This window comes from Pongo pygmaeus, chromosome 11 (genome assembly GCF_028885625.2).
Source record: "Pongo pygmaeus isolate AG05252 chromosome 11, NHGRI_mPonPyg2-v2.0_pri, whole genome shotgun sequence".
Taxonomy (NCBI): Eukaryota; Metazoa; Chordata; class Mammalia; order Primates; family Hominidae; genus Pongo; species Pongo pygmaeus.
In genome coordinates, this window is record NC_072384.2 from 131,821,632 (window position 1) to 131,838,393 (window position 16,762).

Genomic DNA, 16,762 nt, shown 5'->3' on the forward strand with positions numbered 1-16,762 from the left:
ACAGATGTGAGCCACCGCACCTGGTCTATTTTATTTTTATAATTAAAAAAAATTATGTGGAGACAGAGTCTTGCTGTGTTTCCCAGGCTGGTCTCAAACTCCCAATCTCAAGTGATCTTCCTGCCTCAACCTCCCAAAGCACTGGGATTATCGGCATGAGCCACTGCACCTGGCCTTATTCTTTTAACAGATTTTTAAATTTTAACATACCTACTTCCAGAAATAATTTGAGGCTTGGCTTGCAAGCCCCTTGAGTAGCTGGAGTTCAAGTGGCAGCCGCTGCTGGTTTTCTCCTAGTCCTTGACTCCCCAGTAGCCTGGCATGGGCGCTGTTGAGAGAGGGGCACTTTTGAAGTGGCCCGTGGAGCTCAAGGCAGGGCTGAACCCTCTGCCTGCTCCCCTTCAGGCCTCTGGCCCCTGGATGCTGAGCTGCTGCTGCTTCCTGTCAATACAGACTCTTCTGTGGATGCTACAGCAGCCAGACCTCCCTGGCACCCCCCACACCTAGAACGATATGTTCAGAACATAAAAGAATATAGTCATTATTAGAGGTGAAAACAGGTTCTTAGAGTGAAGTGTGTTCCTCAGGAAATCAGCTTCACTCCCCAGCACCTGGCTTCCCTGGTTCTTTCTGGATGAAGAAAGACCTTTACCCTACACGTTGGAAGTATATGTGAGCATCTCTTAATTAAAGCTACCATTTGAGAGGAATGTAGCAAATCCTCAATACCTAACTAGCAGAACAGTGAGACTCTTTTGTGAAGTTCACACATGACCAGATGATGTGATGATACAGGGAAAGGCCAACAAGCCCTGTGTCTTGAAGCTTCTTTGCATATCGGTGCCCTCCAGAGGTGGCTGCTGTACACTTTCCGCAACTGCTTTGCCATCGCATTTCAGCTCCAGCTGCATCTGAGAACATTCAAATGTCTCTTTAGGTCTTTTTAAAAAATTGTGATTAAAGATAACATAAAATGTGTCATCTTAACTCTTCTTATGTGTACAGTTCAGTAGTGTTAAATGTGTTCACATTGTTGTGAAACAGATCTCTAGAATTTTTCATCTTACAAACCTGAAACTCTGTCCCCATTTAACAACTCCGCCTTTATCCTCCCCCTAGGCCTTGGCAGCCACTGTTCTGCTTTCCGTCTATGAATTGGCTACTTTAGATATGTCATATAAATGGAATTATGCAGTATTCGTCTTTCTGTAATTGGCTTATTTCACTCAGCATAATGTCGTCAAAGTTCATTCATGTTGCAATGTATGACAAGATTTCCTTTCCTTTTAAAGGCTGAATAATATCCTGTGATATATATTCACACATACACACACACACACACACACACACACACACACCCCACAGTTTATCTATTCTTCTGTTGATGGACACTTGGGTTGCTTCTACCTCTTGGCTATTAAGAATAGTGCTGTTGGGGCTGGGCGTGGTGGCTCATGCCTGTAATCTCAGCACTTTGGGAGGCCAAGGTGGGCAGATCACCTGAGGTCAGGAGTTCAAGCCTAGCCTGGCCAACATGGTGAAACCCCGTCTCTACTAAAAAAAAAAAAAAAAAAGATACAAAAATTAGCAGCGCATAGTGGCAGGCACCTGTAATCCCAGCTACTTGGGAGGCTGAGGCAGGAGAATCACTTGAACCCGGGAGGCGGAGGTTGCAGTGAGCCAAGATCGCACCATTGCACTCCAGCCTGGGATAAAAGAGTGAGACTTTGTCTCAAAAAAAAAAAAAAAAAATAGTGCTGCAGTGAACGTGGGTGTGCAAGTATCTCTTTAAGGCCTTGCTTTCTGTTCTTTTGGATGTATACCCAGAAGTATTGCTGGATCATATGGTAGTTCTATTTTTAATTTTTTGAGGAATTGCCAAGCTGTTTTACAAAATGGTTATACCATTTTCCATTCCCACCAGCAGTACATAAGCATTCCAGTTTCTCTGCATCCTTGCCAATGCTTGTTATTTTCTGTGTGTGTTTTTAAAATATTCGCCATTTTGATGGGTTTGAAGTGATATCTTGTCATAGTTTTGATTTGTATTTCTCTGATGTCTTCAGGTCTATTTTTATATAACTTGAAAGACCTTGAAACTTTCTGATTGTCACAAGCATGTCTTTTCTGCTCATCCAATTAACAGCTGTGTCCCCCACTATGGTAGATTTCCCAAATGAAAAATGCCTGGTTTGAATGAAGAAGAGTGGGGAAAAAAATTTAGAAAGAAAAATAAAAAAATATATCTAGAACTGAGGTTCAGCAAAATATGCTAATTGTTAGTGGAACTCAAAAAATAGTGAGTTTCCCCAAGCAGTTTTATGTGTATAGTTCAGTAGTGTTAAGCATGTTTACATTGTTGTGAGATGTAAGAAGCATGTGTGTCTACAAGTTACTATTGATGGGGTACACATTTTCTCATCTTGTTGATTCTGCTTTAATCATGGTTTATAGAACATCACTAATATTTTGTGACTGTAAGTTATAACAGCGAATTCTTTTATGTGTGGGTATTATTTTAAGCTCAGGGACCATTTCCAGGTACAGAATATGATTCATGAGTTAGGAAGGATGATAGATGTGATTATAATGACATAGCAAAGGTTTGTGGTTTCAGGTCTACAAATATAGACCTTAGAACAAACTGTAGATGGGCCATTTGACTTGTGGACTCTGCCAAGCCACATTGATAAAATAACTTTTCTCTAAGCCATAACATTTCACAAGAGTCTGCGCTCACCTCATCCACACAGTCAGAGAGCTCTTGATCACCGCACTTCTCATGGCAAGGCCCCCTCAGGAATGGGCACAGGGCTTGCTTGGGACCTTGGCAGAGGCGAGCGTGGGCCTGAGCCTGGCCCCACAGCACTGCCCCTGGGAGGATCCCTTCACTTTTGTGGCAGTCATTAACAAGCATGCAGGTCTCTGGTCAGCTTCCCCAAATTATTCTAAGAGGTGGCTGCATTCAGCTGCTTGTGTTTTGTTTTGGCAACCCTCACCCACAGGCGCTAACAGACTGTCCCTCACCTGTGTCCGGGAGGAACAGAAGAGCCAGCCTTGAGGAGGTAGATGGTCATTGTAGGGCTTATTTGAAAAATTCTGAGTTTACTTGAAATGTAACTGGCACCTTCCAGCATAAGGCAGTATTCAGAGACAGTTCTTGATCACATGACATAGTGAACATTTTTGTAATATTCAGATTTGAGGATTCCTTACCAATCAACATCTTTGACTTATGTGTAACCAAACACTGTTACATTATTTGTTCTCTATACATTTCCATTTTATGTTAGAAAATTTGCTTATAAACAGATAAAACAAGTAATTTTAAAAAATGACAATTATGCAGGAAAATTATCTGTAAACGTTTTTTCTTTTTTTTTTTTTTTTTTTCTGAGACAGGGTCTCATTCTGTTGCTTAGGCTGAAATACAGTGGTGTGATCTCAGCTCAGTGCAGGCTCTACCTCCAGGGCTCAGATGGTCCTCCCACCTCAGCCTCCCGGGTAGCTGGGACTACAGGCACATGTCACCACACCCAGCTAATTTTTGTATTTTTTGTAGAGACAGGGTTTCACCATGTTGTCCAGGCTCGTCTTGAACTCCTGGGCTCAAGCGATCTGCCCACTTTGGCCTTCCAAAGTGCTGGGATTACAGGTGTGAGCTACCACGCCCGGCCATGTAAACTCACTTTTTTTTTTTTTTTTTTTTTTGAGAAGGAGTCTCGCTCTGTTGCCCACGCTGGAGTGCAGTGGCGCAAACTCGGCTCGCTCCAACCTCCGCCTCCCGGGTTCAAGCAATTCTCCTGCCTCAGCCTCCAGAGTAGCTGGGATTATAGGCATGCACCACCATGCCTGGCTAATTTTTGTATTTTTAGTAGAGATAGGGTTTCATCATGTTGATCAGGCTGGTCTCGAACCCCCGACCTTGTGATCCACCTGCCTTGGCCTCCCAAAGTGCTAGGATTACAGGTGTGAGCCATCTCACCCATAAACTCATTTTTAAAAGTATAAAAGAACAATGGCCAATAATGGTGGTAAATAACAATGGTATTGGGTGGGGAAATGGGGATTCTGTAGAAAATCCAATCTCAGAAATGCTGTTGCAGTTGAGGGTAAAATGTAAGTACAAACATCTTGGGCATTCGATACAAAAAGAACAGTAGCAGCTGCATTGTTTTGGACTCTTAAGAAGTTCTTTGACTTCTGCCTTATACTTAAATCCACAAAATTATGCCACAGATATTTGTGACAGGTGAGTTATCTTCCTTGTAAGACAGGTGACATGATAATTGCCACCTCCTTTCTCCAGAATTCTTTGAACTAGTGCATGCTAAATCATGACGCTGTCATTGTCCCAGGTGGACTCACACAGCTCTGTGGTCAAACGACACTGAGCCAGTGCTCCTTCCTCCATCTCCAGCCTTCTCTGTCACTGCAGCTGCAGCTGGCAGGCATGGACATTCACCTTATGGTATATTGGGGTCTGTGGTGGCTTCCTTCAGCTCCATCTCAGCCTGGTGTGCTTCTAGCAATGGGGCAAGTGGCAGCGCTCTCTCCCATGCCCAGGATTGACCGGGTCAGTGTGTGTGGGCTCCCAGCCACTCCAGGATGTGGAGCCGTGCTGTCAGCAACCTTCCGTGCCTGTGAGGTTTGTTCCTGGGAGGCCTGGCTAGACTTGGTCTGGATAGCTTTTGTCAGTTGCACACTGTGGGTCAGCAGGTCCAAAGGGTGACTTCAGTATATTTATGTGTCCCAGAGTTCTCTGGCCCCAAGTCTTTGTTCTGTGCCTGATTCTTTCCATTTCAAAGACCTTAAATGTTTTGTGTGTTCTTTATAGTGCCCAGATTAGATATTGCAAAGGTGTGGGAAACCAGGGTTGGTCTACAGGAATCGCAGGCTCAGGAGCCTGAATCCTGTGGGATCTCTATTTTTCTATCCTTTACCTCTGAAAAGGAGTATATGGGAGATCTGTGGTGTTGAGTGGGTTGTGAGAATTTTGGGTGTTGAAATTTACAACGAGGTATATAGTCTGATGTCTTCTCCACAGAAGGATCTTGTCACTGCATTTGACAACGGAGACCAGAAGGTGTTCTTCAATCTGTGGGAGGAGCACATTCCAAGTTCCGTCCGAGATGGGGACTCCTTTGCCCAGAAGCTGGAATTCTATCTCCACATCCATTTTGCCATCTATCTTTTGAAGTACTCTGTGGGGAGACCGGTGGGTTTACCTGGTGATGCGGGTGGGTCTGAGTGGTGTGTTAAGGAACAGTGTTTGCTGTCATTGTCTGCATGGGCATGGATTTCATATGTGGCTGTGCTGTCATAATGCTTACAAGGTACAGGCATCCTCTGTCCTGGTGAGTGATTTTCTACTGTATTCCCAGCAGTTTATATTCTAATTTCTATGGAGATTTAATAATTTCTGTAATCAAAGCTATATTGTTTTCCTAAATACCTCAAGTTTTTGAAACCTCATCAAAATAAAGTTTATTTGGCAACTTAGTATGTAGGCGTGTATGTCTAAGAGAACACATATTTCAGCTGCATATTAGACCCTATATTAGAACATAAATTTATTTACTTATTTATTGTAGAGAAAGAGTCTTGCTATGTTGCCCAGGCTGGTCTTGAACTCCTGGGCTCAAACAGTCCTCTCACCTTGGCCTCCCAAAGTGCTGGGATTACAGGCGTGAGCCACTGTGTCTGGCCAGAACACACATTTAAACTTAAGTAGTGGAAAAGAGTACGTCTCTTTATGGAAAGTCCTTTTGAGTCATAGGTTGAATTTAGCATCTGCAGTCCTTTCCCAGATGGGGCTGGAGATGGGAAGAGAGGAGAGGGCTGAAATGTGAAGCTGCTGCGGTGGCTGAGCTTTGAGTGCAGAGTAAATGACAGAAGGGCAACAGAGGCAAGCTGGCATTTGACCCCGTGCATTAATTACTGCCCTGTGGACCAAGTTGAACACATGAGAATGTGAGAACACCAAAGGTGGGGATAGTGGTGGAGGGAGCAGCAGGACCGTACATTGTGGTAGCTGTTGTTGGAAGGCTCTTCCTCAGGTTATCACTCTTGCAGGGAGGATCGCAGGAGATTTTCATTTTCTGTTTGTATTTCTGTTTAAGTCTGGGGGTCAAAAGAGGGCTCATGGTATAGGTCAACTGAAATGTCTTTGTAAGAACAGGCTTAGTCTATGTACGAGACTGTGAAGGCCATGATTGGTAGAGCCAGTGCGGGAGCAAAGCCCCACATTCACCTCCTCTGGTTTTCTCACTGGAGGCCAAAAGGAGATAGAAGCCCCGAGAGGGGAACTGACTTGCCTGGGATCCACATGGAATAGTGACACAGAGCGAGCCCAGGCCTTAGCACAAGAAAGGAAAGGAGTGACTTGGAAGCTTCTGTTTCCAACACCATAAAGAAATGCCTGTTAACCTTTAGAAACCGCTCCTGCTGGAGGCATGGGAATGTAGACAGATACTTATTTATATCTGAAAAGTAGAAGCAATGTGTCTATGTAATAATGGGGAAACTAGTTAAATAAATGTGATAGACAAGATGAGGTTTTGTCCTGCCATTAAAAATGTTTATGAAGAATTTTAAGGACATGAGAAAATGGCAATAATAAAGTTAAAAAGCAGCATATTGAACTGTATATATAGTTCTCTGATCTTCCTGACATAGTTTCATTAAGGGGGAAATTGAGGGTGGATGGTAGAATTCTAGAGACAGTGCACCTGCCAGGCGAGATAGGGGATGCCAGCGACACGACTGGGACAGAAGGAGCCTCAGAGAGAGGATGGGGTGAGCAGATAGACTGGGCATTGATCTGGAGACCTCAAACAAGTGTTTTCCCTTCTTCTAGGACAAAGAGGAGCTGGATGAAAAGATTTCCTACTTCAAAACCTACCTGGAGACCAAAGGGGCAGCCTTGAGCCAGACCACAGAGTTTCTTCCTTTCTATGCCCTTCCTTTTGTTCCCAACCCTATGGTGCACCCCTCATTTAAAGAACTCTTCCAGGTAAGTGTCAGCTTTTAACTCTTGTGTCAGATCATGGGTGACATTGTGGTTTTACCTTCTATGTGCTAGGGGCTTCTGAATGATGCTTTAAAAAACTAAAATTTGCTTACATTATTATTATTTTTAGTTATAACCATAATTTGTTTAGTCAGTCTCCTATTGGATGGTTAGTTAGGTTTGGTTTTTGCCATCCTATACTAGCAGTGGTCTGCAACTTGTACATGCATTAAATCTGGAAGAGTTACAGTAATTAACACTTTGTAATAGCAAAAACTAGGAACAACCCAATTGTACACCAACAGGAGCATGCATAAATACATTGTGTTATATTCACACAGTGGAATATTATACATCAATGAGAATGAATGAACTAAATTATACATTGATGAAATCTTAAACCAGATACAAGAGAGGACATGCTATGTGATTCCCTTTGTATATACATCAAAGCAAACAAAAGTAGTTTTTAGGCATATGTGTACCAGTGTTAAAATGTTACAGAAGTTTGCCTGAGCGCGGTGGCTCATGCCTGTAATCCCAGCACTTTGGGAGGCCGAGGTGGGTGCATCACTTGAGGCCAGGAGTTCGAGACCAGCCTGGCCAACATGGGGAGACCCTGTCTGTACTAAAAATACAAAAAAATACAAAAATTAGCCGGGCGTGGTGGCACGCACCTGTAATTCCAGCTACTCAGGAGGCTGAGGCAGAAGAGTTGCTCAAACCCGGAAGGTGAAGGTTGCAGTGAACCAAGAGTGCCACTGCACTCCATCCTGGGCAACAGAGTGAGACCTTGTCTCAAAAAAAAAAAAAAAAAAAATTACAGAAAGCAAGGATTCTCACCTGCTCGAATGGCAACTTAAAAATGTTTACGTTATCACACACAGAATTGACTTTTCAGGATGTATAGTTCTATGAATTGTAACAACATATGTTTTGTTTGTTTGGTTGGTTGGTTTTGTCGCCCAGGCTGGAGTATAGTAGCGCGATCTCAGCTCACTGCAACCTCTGCCTCCCGGGTTCAAGCGATTCTCTTGCCTCAGCCTCCCGAGTTCAGCTGGGGCTACAAGTGCGCACCACCACACCTGGCTAATTGTATTTTTAGTAGAGATGAGGTTTCACCATGTTGGCCAGGCTGGTCTTGAACTCGTGACCTCAGGTGATCCGCCTGCCTCGGCCTCCCAAAGTGCTAGGATTACAGGCGTGAGCCACCGCGCCTTGTTTGTTTTTTGGAGACAGTCTCATTCTGTCACCCAGGTCACTCTGTCACTCAACAGCAACTGATGCAATTCTCCCAAATCCCAGTACATTTCAGCATCCCATTCAGTTGTAATTCTGTAAAACAACTTTCATCGCTCCTGAACAGCAACTGCTAAACTGAAGGTTACTTAGTTGATCGCTTTCATTAAAGCAGGCCTTTTGTAGAGTAGCCCAAGTTGAAATTTTTGCTGTTTTTTCTTGATCATCTAGATTTAGTTTTACCTACTTCCTCTCCCAGAAGGTTGAAGAAAAAAGTGGTTAAGAAGGTGATTAAATTTGGAAGGGTTCAGATGTCTTGGAGGATTAAAACAAAGAAAATAATAAAAATAAACTTAAAAAAATTAAAAATTAAATTTAAAAATTTCTAAAAATAAATATTCTTGGAAGGGGATGGTAGATTTTATCACAGTGAGACTTCTGTTCCTGAGTATTCTGTTTGTGAATATTCTGGCATAGTGGCATAGATAAAGCTTGGATCCAGGTGGCATTAGAGCTGGCGGAATCGGGAATGGGGCCTAGCAGAGGCTGCAGCTGGCAGCTTGACTCACTCAGATTTGGTGTTCCAAGGTAGAGTTCAGCTTCTGGTGGTTTAAGGAATTTAATGACCTTCTGTATTCATGGAGATTCATTTTATTCCATTTTTTTCTTTTGTTAGTCTACATATGTTCTTTTAATGGTAATCACAGATATTTTAGTATGTATACATAATGAAGTCAGTTTTTTGTTTTTTTTTGAGATGGAGTTTCACTCTTGTCACCCAGGCTGGAGTGCAATGGCTCGATCTTGGCTCACTGCAACCTCCACCTCCCAGGTACAAGCGATTCTCCTGCCTCAGGATCCTGAGTAGCTGGGATTATAGGCAAGCGTCACCATGTCCGGCTAATTTTTATATTTTTAGTAGAGACGGGGTTTCACCATGTTGGCCAGGCTGGTCTCAAACTCCTGACCTCAGGTGATCCGCCTACCTCAGCCTCCCAAAGTGCTAGGATTACACGTATGAGCCATCACGCCCAGCCATAAAGTCTAAATTTAATCTTTATTTTCTTCCAGAACATTCAAGGAACTCAGAATGCATTAACTTCATTCATCCCCTTCGCAATTTATGTCCTTTTTTTTTTTGTCAAGTATCTTAGTTATATATTTTAAATGTACAAATTAGGAAGTTTTACTATTTTATGCAATCAGTGTGTGTAGATTTTCCCTTATAGCTACCAGTATTTTTGTTCATCATTCCATCTTGTGTTAATGACCTTCTATCTGGGATAGTTGTCTCCTCTTATTTAAGTACATGTCTTTAAAACCCCCTTTCCTTGAAGATCTCTTCTTTCAGTTCTTGTTTGACTGCAGTGTCTTTATTGCTTTCTCAGATAGGATTAGAATACTAGGTTTACAGTTATTGCGTCTTACCACATTGAAGACACAAATCCTAGCTAGATTGCATCATTTCCTAGCTCGCATTGCTGCTATTTTGAAGTTGGCTGTCAGTCTAATTGCTGTTCCTTTGAAGGTGATCAATCTCTTTTCTCTGGCCTCTGGGTTTGTATCATTTCCCTACAGTGTTTCTAGGGATAGATTTCTATTTTTACTTGGGATTTGTTGGGTTTCCTGGATGTGAAGTTTTGTGTCTTTCAACAACTCTGAAAAATTCTCAGTTAGTATCTCTTTGTATATTGTCATTCTCTTTATTATCTCCTAGATATCTGACTAAATGTATATTAGACTTATTATATTCTCCATGTCTTTTTTTGTTAAAAAAAATTGAAAAATACACATAACATAAAATTTACCATTTTGACTTTTTTTTTCATTAAAGAGATGGGGTCTCACTCTTTATAGCATGATTATAGCTCACTACAGCCTTGACCTCCTGGGCTCAAGTGATCCTCCCACTTCAGCTCCCGAGTAGCTAGACTATAGGCGTGCGCCACCATCATTTTGACCATTTCTGAGGGTTCAGCTGAGTAGTGCTAAGAACGTGCGCATCATTGTGCTCGCCATACCTTTTAATGTTTCCTTCTCTTATGTTTCCTTCTCTTAATCTCTCTGGCTGTATTCTGGGTGATCTCTTCACATCTGCCTTCCAGTTCACAAACTCACCCTCCAGATGTGTTTAATCTGTTCTTTAACCTTTTCATTGAATTTGTAATTTCAGTTAACTCTTTTTTTTTAGAAGTTTATTTTTTTGTTGTTTATTGAAATTGCTGGGACATTTTTATAGTCTCTCATTCCTTCCTGTCTTTTATTTCTTTAACACATTAAAACTTTAGGCCAGGTGCAGTGGCTTACACCTCTAATCCTAGCACTTTGGGAGGCCAAGGTGGGTGGATCACCTGAGGTCAGGAGTTCCAGACCAGCCTGGCCAACATGGTGAAACCCTGTCTCTACTAAAAATACAAAAATTAGCCGGGCATGGTGAGTAATGCCTGTAATCCCAGCTACTCCGGAGGCTGAGGCAGGAAAATCTCTTGAACCCGGGAGGCGGAGGTTGGAGCGAGCCGAGATCACACCACTGCGCTCCAGCCTGGGCGACAGAGTGAGACTCCGTCTCAAAAAAAAAAAAAAAAAATTCCTTGGCTTCCTTGCTCTAATTTTCCTCCTGTCTCTGACCTCCTGTTCATTTAACAAATCGAGCCACCACGCCCAGCTTGGAAATGTTCTTGTTCTCAGAGTTGAAAGCACGGAAAAAATAAGAATGGTCAAGAAAAAAATAGGTGACTCATGTCTAAAGAGGCTTTATTTCAGTCTCATCCCTGTCATTAGCAGAGCATCATAAAGTAAGTAATTACATTGAAAACACATATTTGTTGGTTATACAAAATAGTAATCAACAACAGAGCAATCTAACTGGAAGTCTGTATGTCCCAAGCATTTTATTTTGTTTGTTTTTTGAGAACGTAGCAGTCCTTTCCTGAGATTCTTCTCTGTGTGGTTGAGCATAGACCACCTTGAGTTGTAGCACCTGGGTGATTTCCCTAGGGCTGCCCTAACAAAGTACCACAGGCCAGATGCCTTAAAACAGCAGGCATTCATTGTCTTACAGTTCTGGAGGCTGCAAACCTGAAATCAAGGTGTTGGCAGGGCTATGCTGTCCCTGAATCCTAGGGGAGGATCCTTCCTTTCCCCTCCCAGCTTCTGGTAGCCACAGGTGTTCTGTGACTGTGGCAGCATCATTCCAGTCTCCATCTCCATCGCCACATGGCCATCTTCCTTCTGTGTCTGTGTCTAAATTTTCTTCTTCTTGTAAGGACATATTGGATTAAGGTCATATTGGATTAAGGACCCACCCTAGTCCAGTGTGACCTTATCTTAACTTTAATTACATCTGCAATGACCCCATTCCCAATGACCTCATGTTCTGAGGTACCAGGGGTTAGGACTTCAGCATGTATTTTGAGGGAACACAGTTCAATCCATAATAACACACACCTTATAAACAAAGTTATCATGCAGTATCAGGGAATTACACAATTTTTTTAAAATATAAGAACTCTCTGGTCGGGCATGGTGGCTCATGTCTGTAATCCCAGCAGTTTGGAAGGCCAAGGCAGGTGGATCACTTGAGGTCAGGAGTTCGAGACCAGCCTGGCCAACATGGTGAAACCCCGTCTCTACAAAAAAAAAAAAAAAAATACAAAAATTAGCCAGGCTTGGTGACCCTCACCTGTAATCCCAGCTACTCGAGAGGCTGAGGCAGGAGAGTCGCTTGAACCTGGGAGGCGGAGGTTGTAGTGAGCATAGATTGAGCCACTGCACTCCAGCCTGGGTGACAAAGCAAGACTCTCTCTCAAAAAAAAAAAAAAGAACTTTCTGCTCATCTGGCAGTATTTTTTCCAGAAATCAGATGACATACTGGCTAGAATGATTGGGTGGGGGTGGGAGTCATGGAGGAGGATACAGAGCTGGAGAGGCAGAGACAGTGGGGAAGGATGGAAAGGTCTGAGGGCCATGGGGCAGCATCCAAGAGAATGATGGGTATGAATTTTTAGTGGCTTAGCTGCTTTTTTGTGGAACTTGTTGGTTTGGGTGGAAGATATTTCTGTATAAAGAGTATAAGGAAAATTGTCCTGAGACAAAGATTGTTACTTGTTATGTTTTTTCTTATTTAAGTCATTAATTTTTTCTTCTTAATGAGCATTATGTGAGATAAATAATTTGTTTTTAAAGGACAAATCATGCTAAGACTATATCATAATTCTTGACATGATTGGGTATCTGTGGCAGAAAATACCTTCTGTCCTTTTTTCTTATCTAGACGAGGTTTGTGGAAATGAGTCCCTTTCTTGGGGAGACTCTCAGTAACTTAGTGATAATTGTTTATGTTACGCCTCCCAGTGCTGTGCGTGCCTAGACTGTACTGAACTATTTTTGGTATGCAGCCTAATAAGGTTCCTTGTCATGACTGTGTTTAAATCACATGAAATACTCAAATCATGTTCAGGGTTATTTTTTCCCTGTTTATGAAAGAACTCTATTTTTTCTTCCTACTGTGGGCACTTGAATCTTCTATAAATGAGTTGGTCAGATGTCCTAAAACCTGTTTTTCACAGCCTGACATCACTGGCATTTTGCTTTTGGTTTCAATCACTGTGCCGGGTTTTTTAGCCTAATGACCTCAACTTGATGATACTATTGGTACTTAGTAATCTAATGTTTGTATTTTTGTTCCCTTGTTTTTTTCTTTAGGATTCTTGGACTCCAGAGTTAAAGATGAAGTTGGAAAAGTTTCTAGCTTTAATATTTAAAGCCAGCAACACGCCAAAGCTTTTAACAATATATGTATCCTTTTGAAGCAAATAGAGACCACCTATGGTTTTAGAGCAGATTTTATTTAGAATAGCACACTAGCTTAGGTTGCCTCATTAAATCGGGATAATTAATAGTGTTGCTTTCATATTTACAAGGTCAATGATTATTAGTGGCAGGGCCTATAGAGATCAACTTCTATATCATTGGATCTCTGAGACTTTCTTTTTGGCTAGGTCTTACTTTGATGTCACGTGGCTAGAAGTTGTCTTGGTAGAAAAGAAAGTTTGTCTTCTTGTAAAAGAATTCCTTGGGATGATTGTCCCTTTGCAGAATGTCACTTAACCACTTTTAAGGCCTTCAGGCCATGGCATATGGATCGGGTGACCATCTAACTTGTCATTCAAATTGGGACTTCCTTTTAAATAACTTTATTGAGGTGTAAATTTACATACCATAAAATCTACCCATGGTAAGTGTACAATTTAAGCTTTTTGGCAAACGTACAGAGCTGTGCAGTATCACCACAGTCTGGTTCAAACTGGGACACTTTTGAGAGTAAAAAGGGGCAGTAACTGGACAAAGTACCAGGGTGACAGGTGTAAATAGAGCCTGTTTCAGGAAGAGCAGAACATTAGGTCACCCAACCCATGGAAGACTAATTTCCCAAAGGTTATTAGTTTTTAAAGACAAGTATCTCCTTTTATTTGGAATAAAAATGTATCCAAAGTTATTTCATAACAAGAACATAATGTTTTGAATGGTAAAATTGGTCATTGTTTTGTTTAATTTCATGAAAAATTTAGGCTACTTTGCCGCGTAATACCTTCTGCTTCCTTTCTAACTCCAAAACATTTGACTTTCTTGACCTAATTGGGGTTTTATTTGTCACTAGGATTCCATGCCACGTTTCTACTTGAGCTTCCTAAGCCTTCCCTGTTGCCTGTATTCAAATTCCTTAGCCTGGTCTGAGCCAAACAGACTGATCTACAGCTCTCCTCTCTGCCTTTATATCCTTAAGGCTTTTGTTTAAATTCTTCTCTTTACCTACGTACCACAATGTTTGCATATCCAAACCATTTTCTTCCTAGAGTTCCATATACAGTGACTTTCAATGAAACTAGAACTTTTCCAACTTGACTTATAATTATTTGAACATGCTTTAAAAAAGTATTTATCAGCTTAATTTTTTTTTTTTTTTTTTGATACTTCTCCTTGTGGAACAGGGCTGCCCCATAGGCAGTGTGCCCAGAGTAGCTCAGCTTAATAATTATAGGTGCCAATATGTTAAGAATCTAATCAAAATTATTTACATGGTAAATTATATTAGTTATATTGATAATATATTAGTATACTCAAAACAGTACCTGACTGGGGCCCATGGCTCACGCCTGTAATCCCAGCACTTTGAGAGGCTAAGGCGGGAGGATCACTTGAGCCCAGGAGTTTGAGCCCAGCGTGGGCAACATGTTGAAACCCTATCTCTGCAAAAAGTACAAAAAGTTAGCTGAGCATGGTAGCATCCACATGACTATAGTCCCAGCTATCTGGGGGAGACAGGTGGGCGAATCACCTGAGCCTGAGAAGTTGAGGCTGCATTGAGCTGTGTATTTTGCCATTGAACTTCAGCCTGGGCAACATAGACCCTGTCTCAAAAAAATAAGAATAAAAAAAAATCATGGTACCTATTTTATAGGAAGAGTATGAAGATTGAGTTAATACATATAACTTGTGTGAAACAGTCCAGTATATAGTAAGCGCTTGATAACTGTTAGCTGCTGGCATTAGAGTTTTTAAGTACTTGTCACCTTTCATCCTATTCCACATGCTTTGAAGCATATGCTGAAATATAGCAGGTAACTATAAATAACATCCTAATATTTTCCTTGTTACATGAAAATACTTGTAGTTCAGTTCAATACATTAAGCTTCTACTATGAGTCAAATATTGTTCTAGGATTTAGGGATATAAAGAAAAGGCCAAGATGTAATTCTCTTAGCCAAACTGGAGCTTTGAACAATAAAATAGGAGTCTGTGAGGCAAACAGAGGAGGGATGGGAATTACAGGTAGAGGGAACAGCCTGTGCAAAGGCACTGAGACAGTGCCTGGGAAACTGAAATAATTTAATATTACTGGAGCAGAGTATTGACATAGACAAACTCAGAGACTAGGCAGGGCCTAGGTCATAAAGGTTTATGCCAAGTCCTATAAGGAATAAGGAGCCTTTGAAGCATTTTAAGTAAGAGAGTAACAGTTGTATTTGCAAAAAATCACTTTTTACTTCCTGATTATAAAATCAACTATATTCCTTATAGAAAATTTGGAAAGTACAGAAAGGTATTTAATACAGACATACACCCAAATTGTAATAAATGTAGGTACATGTATGCATGTGTATATTTCTATGCATTTTTATCAAAGTAAGAGAACATCTTCCCATATCATTAAATAGCCTTCAAAAGCAGGTTAAGTTCCCTCAGAGGTTTAAACATAGAGTTACCACATGACCCAGGAATTGGTCCTGGCTGTACACCCAAGAGCTATATACCCTAGCTATATACCTAAGAGAAATGAAAACATATGTCCACACAACAACCTGTACACAAATGTTCATAGTAACGTTATTCATAATAGCCAAAAAAATGCAAACAACCCAAATGTCTATCATCTTATGAATGGATAAACAAACTGTGGTGTTATCCAAATGATGGAATATCATTTGATATCATCCAGCCATAAAAAGGAATGAAGCACTGATTCACGCTGTAACATGAATGATCCTTGAAAGCATTGTGCTAACTGAAAGAAGCCAGTGGCAGGGACCAGGTATTATATGACTCTATTCATAAAATGTCCAAAAGAGGCAAATCTGAAGAGACAGAAAGTATATTAGTGGTTGCCAGGGGCTGGGGAGAGCAGGGAAAATGGGAGTAACTGCCAGTGGGTACAGGGTTTCTTTTGGAGGATGATGAAAATGTTCTAAAATTGATTGTAGTTATGGTTGCATAACTCTGAAAATACTGAAAACCATTGAAATGTACACATTGATTGATGATTGATTGATTAATTGATTGATTGATTGAGTCAGAATTTTACTCTTGTCACCCAGGCTGGAGTGAAATGGCGTGATCTTGGCTCACTGCAACCTCCGCCTCCCAGGTTCAAGCGATTCTCCTGCCTCAGCCTCCCGAGTAACTGGGATTACAGGCACCCGCTACCATACCCGGCTGATTTTTGCATTTTTAGCAGAGACAGGGTTTCACCATGTTGGCCAGGCTGGTCTCAAACTCCTGATCTCAGGTAATCCACCTGCCTCGGCCTCCCAAATTGCTGGGATTACAGGCATGAGCCACTACACCTGCCTGAAAGGTACACTTTAAATAGGGGAATTATACAGTATGTGAATAAAGCTATTACCAAAATATTAAGGAAAAGTTTAAGACAAATTAAGGGAAAAGAAACATGTTAAGTAACTGTCTTCAGTCATGCAGCCAGACGTGTGGGAACTGAGATTTGAACCCAGGCAGTCTGGCTCCAGAGTCCGTGGTCTTAGCAACACTGTGCTATGCTGTTTTCACCTCAATATCAATTTCCTTAGGATAAAGCTTTGAATTGAAGTTAGAGTTGAATTATGTATAAAATCAGATTTGCATTTTTAGTTGGCTTGGTAGCAGTGGGGAAGGCCTTTGCTACTTGGTAGCAGTGGGGAAGGGGATAGGAAGGGGATAGGAGGCTGTTGAAGTAG

General features: G+C 41.5%; 1 protein-coding gene across 19 annotated transcripts in view; it reads left to right on the forward strand.

Annotated features, from left to right (window-relative positions):
* The window catches only part of ARMC9 (armadillo repeat containing 9), a 180,355-nt gene that overhangs the window by 11,683 nt on the left and 151,910 nt on the right, over positions 1–16,762 (forward strand). For all 19 annotated transcript variants that reach the window (XM_054478430.2, XM_063648095.1, XM_063648100.1 and 16 more), the window contains 3 exons: positions 5,048–5,218; positions 6,860–7,015; positions 12,956–13,048. In XM_054478430.2, the coding sequence (XP_054334405.1) occupies positions 5,048–5,218; positions 6,860–7,015; positions 12,956–13,048 (420 nt within the window). The remainder of the gene's footprint in view (positions 1–5,047; positions 5,219–6,859; positions 7,016–12,955; positions 13,049–16,762) is intronic.